Source organism: Marmota marmota, unplaced genomic scaffold (assembly GCF_001458135.2).
Source record: "Marmota marmota marmota unplaced genomic scaffold, marMar, whole genome shotgun sequence".
Classification (NCBI taxonomy): Eukaryota; Metazoa; Chordata; class Mammalia; order Rodentia; family Sciuridae; genus Marmota; species Marmota marmota.
This window is the reverse complement of record NW_026000172.1, coordinates 811305-816313: the sequence shown is the minus strand read 5'-3', so window position 1 is coordinate 816313 and position 5009 is coordinate 811305. Positions and strand designations below refer to the sequence as shown.

Sequence of the window (5009 nt, the reverse complement as noted above, 5' to 3'; positions counted from 1 at the left end):
AGGTATGTAGCTCAGTGGTAGAGTGCCCCTGGGTTCAATCCCCAGTACGAAATAATTCATCCAGTAAATGTTTATTGAGAGGGTACTAAGTGCAGGGTGACCTAGGCCCTTCACAAAGGTGCTATGTCCCCAAGAGAATGTGAGGGGATTCCTTTTGCTGTCCCAGCAGTGCTGTGAGGTGGCTCACAGCTTCCTTGTGGCTCAGCTTCCCTGAGGAGGTCACCCTCTTGGAGCCACCATCCTGCCTCCCCCTAGGACACCTCAAGTGGCCTAGTTCACAGGGCAGATGCTGCCATGCTTGCCCTGGATGTGCTGCAGGGAGGGATGGTGGCAGCCTCTTCCTCCCTCTAGCCAACCTTTGTCAGTGCCTCTTATCTGTGTCCTGCAGGGACCATATGTTGGAGACGGGGAAGAGACCCAAAGGCATCTTGGGTGGTGGGGGTCTAGGGGAACACTGTGGGCCGGGGAGGTGGGTATGTGTATGATCCACTGTAGACTTAGGGCTTGGTGGGGAACAGCAGGCAGGTGAGCTCCCGGCCACCGCTGTGTCTGTCCACCAGAGGCAGCGGGTGCTTTGCATAGTGCTGGACCATGGCCACCACAGAGGGGAAGAGCTGCGGAGGGAGGCAGGGCGTCCATGAGTCCCTGAGCTCTGTGCTGCCAGCAGCTTCTTGAGGCAGCTGTGGCCGCCCAGGGGGCATGTTGACACCTCTCCAGGTATTTTTCCTTCCCGTGTGGCCCCTGAAGCTCCACTGTCATTTTGCAGCCCAGTCCCGACAAGCCTCTGTGACTTCCCTGTGCCTGCACCCATGGGCTCCCAGTGGCCAGACTAAGAGAAACCACTGGCGGCCTGCCTCTGCCTGGTCCTTGGTATGGGGAGCCCAGCGGTGGGTAGCTGCCTCTGGTCTGCACCCTGCAAACACTGGGTGCAAAGTTGCATCCTGGGCGCAAGTTGGCATGGGTCAGCTCCTGGGACTCTGCCCTCTGCCCACAGGACTCAGGACAGGCACAAAGCCCCACACTGTGCAGACTGAGTCCCAGCAAGAGGGGCAGGCCTCTTCCCAAAGTGCCAGGCATCTCTGAGGAAGGTTGGACTTGGGCTGCTGTCATTTTTACCCACCCCAGGAAAATGTGAATTGTGGGTTCCCCTGGCACGTGCTCTTGGCTAGGCCTCGGCGGGCACTGTGCTCTGTCCCCTGGCCCAGACGCCCTGCCTCCTCCAGCTCACCTCCTCATGGCTCTTGCCCTCCCGGCCCAGAGCGTAGTGGCCCCCGCCCTCCAGCTGTCGGATGGGAATGTTGAACACCCGGCCTCGGAGGAGCACCGCCAGCGTGAGAGGCTGAGAGCGGTGAGGCCCTGAGCTAGGGCGCACTGTGTAGGCTCCGTCCTGTGGAGAGAATTCAGCCATGGGCCTTGTCTTCAACTGCCCACCGCAGCCCTAACTCAGGAGGGCCAGAACCATCCGGTCTCCTGCTCCTGTCTGCTCAGCCAGCCACAGCCTGTGAGCAGAAGGGATTTTGGAGAAGGCCAGGGACCTGCAGCTGCCCACCTTTTGGAAGCGAAGCAGGGCCCTCTCAACAGCAAGCCGGTCACAGTTCCCTGCATACCATGGCTGGCCCAGCAGGCTGCCATCCTGCATGCACACACACAGCCACTCAGAGATGTGTGGGCACTGGATGGCATGGGGGGTGCAGAGGATGCTGGGGCTGACATGTCTCAGCCCCAGACTGAGCCCCACATGCAGAGCCAAGTGCCAGTGCCTGCTGCACAGCTGGGCACCACACGCATGCTCAATACTGTCCCACCCAGAGGGCGCTGCACACATGTGCTCAGTGAGTGATCTTGGTGGAGCAGCTACCTTGCCCAGGAGGGCTCCAGGAGAGGTCTGCTCCCTGCTGGCCTCCACCCCAGTCAGCTGCCAGCCCCTCTCACCTGGGCAGCGGAGGTGCTCCTGGGGGGCCCTCTGGAGGGAAGAGACAATCTCCTTCCTGCTGGAAAAAGCCACTATAGAGCTGGGGCTGGGAGGGGGTTGGGCAAAGGCAGCTTCTGAGCACAACTTCAGGTGTGAGGGCAGGAGCAGGAGTGGGAGGAGTCCTGAGGCCCACCGCAGGGCACCCCGTGCTCCCCTGTGGGTAGGTCTGTGCCCTGTTAGGACCTACCAGCCAGCCCTTGTGTAACTCCCAATTGAGGAGGGATCTTGAGTTCCCCACTTGGCGTAGATCCTGGAAAATGCCCAAGAGTCCGCTCAGGGCTGATCTCAGCAAAGTGGGGCCTTCACGGCTGGGGGAGTCTTAGAAGTGGGAACGAGTCTCCAGGGGTGGGAGGGAGTCTGGGCCTACAAAGCCTGGGGCCTTGGGGTCTGCTGGTTTGTGCCCCAACATGATGTACTCACCTTTGGAGGTGGCGTCTGCTGCTCCCTGGGACAGCAGAGGTCTGGTTAGCCTGCCCCTCTCCTGAAGTCTTCCTGCTCCTCCCTCCCAACACTCACACCCCCCTTGACCACTAGCCTCCTACCTTCCGAGATTCCTGGGGGGTTATGGTAGGCCTGCAGGGAGCAGGTTGGGGACAGAACTCAGGTCTTTATCATGTCATGAGTAGCACCCCAGTAAACCCAGCCTCCCAACTGCTCCTGTCACCCCTGCCAGCAACCCCAGGACACTGCATCAGGGCTGGGGGAGCCTGAATTGGTGCCCCCTTGCTCGCTCTCAGGCATGTGCCTGTGTATCTGGTGGGGCACTCACCTGGGCACCACAGGTGTCACTGGCAGAGGGACTGGGGGCAGCAGAACTTGAGAGCTCAGAGTCCGAGTCAAGGCCGGAACTGAAACAGAGAGGGCAGGCTGGGCTTGGATGGGCAGCAGCCCGGGAAATCCAGGCGGTGGGTCAGGGAGGAGCTGCAACAGCTGCAGGGTCTGCGGCTTCTCTGCAATGGGGCTTTCTGGGAGTCCTTCCAACCTGAGGGCAAGGCTTGCCTGGCTGCAGGGCTGAGAGATCCACCCAGACCTTGCTCTAGCGGGGTGGGGTCACCTCCCGGAAGAAACAGAGTGGGTCAGCCTGGGCCAAGAAGCAAAGAGATTTGTGGTGTCTGAGGGTAACTGTGTGTTGGGGGGTGGGGAGAAGATGGGGCAGGAGAGGGAGCCTGCTGGGGACAGCTGGATGCAGCAGGACTAGATGGTCTGGGGAAAAGGAGCAGCACCTGGGTCAGGCTCACACTCCAGGTAGATGTCCTCCTCAGGTTTCTTCACAAGGCTTGACACCTAGGGTAGGGAGGGGTGTAGGTGGCCAGCCCTGGGGGTTCACTTCAGGAGGAGGGGGCCTCTGACCTAAGCAGTGGGGCGGGGCAGAGAAGGAGGCAGTAATGGGGGAGGCTCGGGCACCTCACTCTCTTCTCACCAAGTGGCCTTTTCTAGAAATCAGCTTGAGTGGTCAAAACTGCTCCTCTGCCTGGAAGGGGCATCCTGTAAGCCCCTCCCCTTCAGAGACAGCACAGGAAGTGCAGGTGCTGGGAGGCCCTCAGGACAGCAATCCCACACCTGCCAGGGGCCTGAGGCACTGGCCTTTCCACTAGTTTCAGGGATCTTTCCTGGCCCTCCCAGGACCACCCACCCAAGTGGATTTCCAGCCAGAACCCTAGAATGGAGGTGGAGATAGGGCAGCTCACCACTCTGGCAGGTGCACCCCACTCTGCATGGAAAAAGAGAGAACCAGAGGGGAGAGGGTGAGAACCCTGGGAGATCTCTGCAGAGGGTCTTCAGAGCCAGCTTCAAAGCCCCAGGGAAAGCCATGCTCTACCCAACCCTGTGGGTGTCCACCTTGCCCTCCCCACCCATTTGCCAGGCATGGCTCCAGATGACTTTGGGCTGGTCCAAAAAACAAAGCCACTCTCAAGGTCAGGAGGGTTTAGCAACCAGTGAGCACAGTAGAAGGGAATGTGCTGGCCTTGGGCAGGAGAAGGTCACCCTGCAAGGCCTCTTCTTTCCTGAGGTCCCTCCCTGTCCTGACCTCCCAGGGTTCTGGGTCAACAGACCTCAGGGCAATGGACCATAGGGTCTAGTCTGTGGACAGCGGTGGCAATGGTTACAGGCAGAACCAGAATGCCCTTTATAGGGACTGGCTCCAGATGTCTCAGTAGAAGGCCCTCAAGACTGACCACTTCATTGTGGGGTGTCCCTCACCTGACCCAGAGATCACTCCAGGTGCAGACAGGGCTGGAGTCTAGGCCATTTGCTCACTGCCTACCTAGACTCCCTACCTCTGGGGATTGGCAAGTAGAAAGGAGGGGCAGCTGAGAAGGTGATGAGCCAGCTCAATTCTACTCCGTGGGGGGCGAGGACTCCCTTCCCAGGATGCAGCCAGGAAAGAGAGGACTCCCCTTACCTCGCCTCCCAAAGTCAGGTGCCTGCTTCGAGGCCACCTGCAGGTTCGCTGCTGCCTTCAGCTGTGGGGACAATGGGGCTCGTGAGGGAGGAGGGAGGAGGGACTGAGGCATGGGCAGGCAGGGATGGACTGCCTGGATGGCCAGTGTAACATCTCTGCAGCCTTAAAAACCGCCACCAGACACAAGAAGAAAGGTATTAAGGGACCACACTTGGTTCTGCCTCTCCTCTGTGGCCACTCCCTCCCTGGTTTTTATTCCATTTTTACATACAGAATGAAAGTGGTAGCTTTCAAATCCATAACCCAGATGGAATTCGGAGTAGGGGCTGGCAGTGACCAGCAGCTGAGAGAGGGCTGATTCACTCCCTGAGCAGGGTCCTCAGGCCCAGGGTCCAGGAGGGCCACGGAGCTGGCTCCTGTCCCAGCTTGGGCAAGCTGTGGGAGCAGGAGCGCGTGTCCTGCTGAAGCGATGGGCACAGGAAGGGACCAGGGGCGGGACGACGGCGACCCACGTTACGGGCTCTGTCTTCCGAGCTTGGCCCCTGCATTTCAGAGGCCTCTAGTGCAAACGTGGGCGAGCCTGCCGACGAGGTGCCGCGCGTACTCACCGGGACACGCGGGCCGGGGGAGGCG

General features: G+C 60.1%; 1 protein-coding gene across 1 annotated transcript in view; it reads right to left on the bottom strand.

The window, feature by feature from the left end:
• Positions 1 to 359: 359 nt before the first annotated feature.
• Sh2d6 (SH2 domain containing 6) overlaps positions 360 to 5009 on the bottom strand; it is a 6938-nt gene continuing 2288 nt past the window's right edge. The window contains exons 6-17 of the mRNA XM_048787821.1: positions 4985 to 5002; positions 4377 to 4437; positions 3661 to 3683; positions 3196 to 3256; positions 2742 to 2820; positions 2515 to 2545; positions 2393 to 2417; positions 2160 to 2222; positions 1933 to 1991; positions 1550 to 1633; positions 1229 to 1387; positions 360 to 614 (exon numbers count right to left, since the gene is read on the bottom strand). Coding sequence (XP_048643778.1) covers positions 498 to 614; positions 1229 to 1387; positions 1550 to 1633; positions 1933 to 1991; positions 2160 to 2222; positions 2393 to 2417; positions 2515 to 2545; positions 2742 to 2820; positions 3196 to 3256; positions 3661 to 3683; positions 4377 to 4437; positions 4985 to 5002 — 780 coding nt within the window. The 3' untranslated portion in view covers positions 360 to 497. The remainder of the gene's footprint in view (positions 615 to 1228; positions 1388 to 1549; positions 1634 to 1932; positions 1992 to 2159; positions 2223 to 2392; positions 2418 to 2514; positions 2546 to 2741; positions 2821 to 3195; positions 3257 to 3660; positions 3684 to 4376; positions 4438 to 4984; positions 5003 to 5009) is intronic.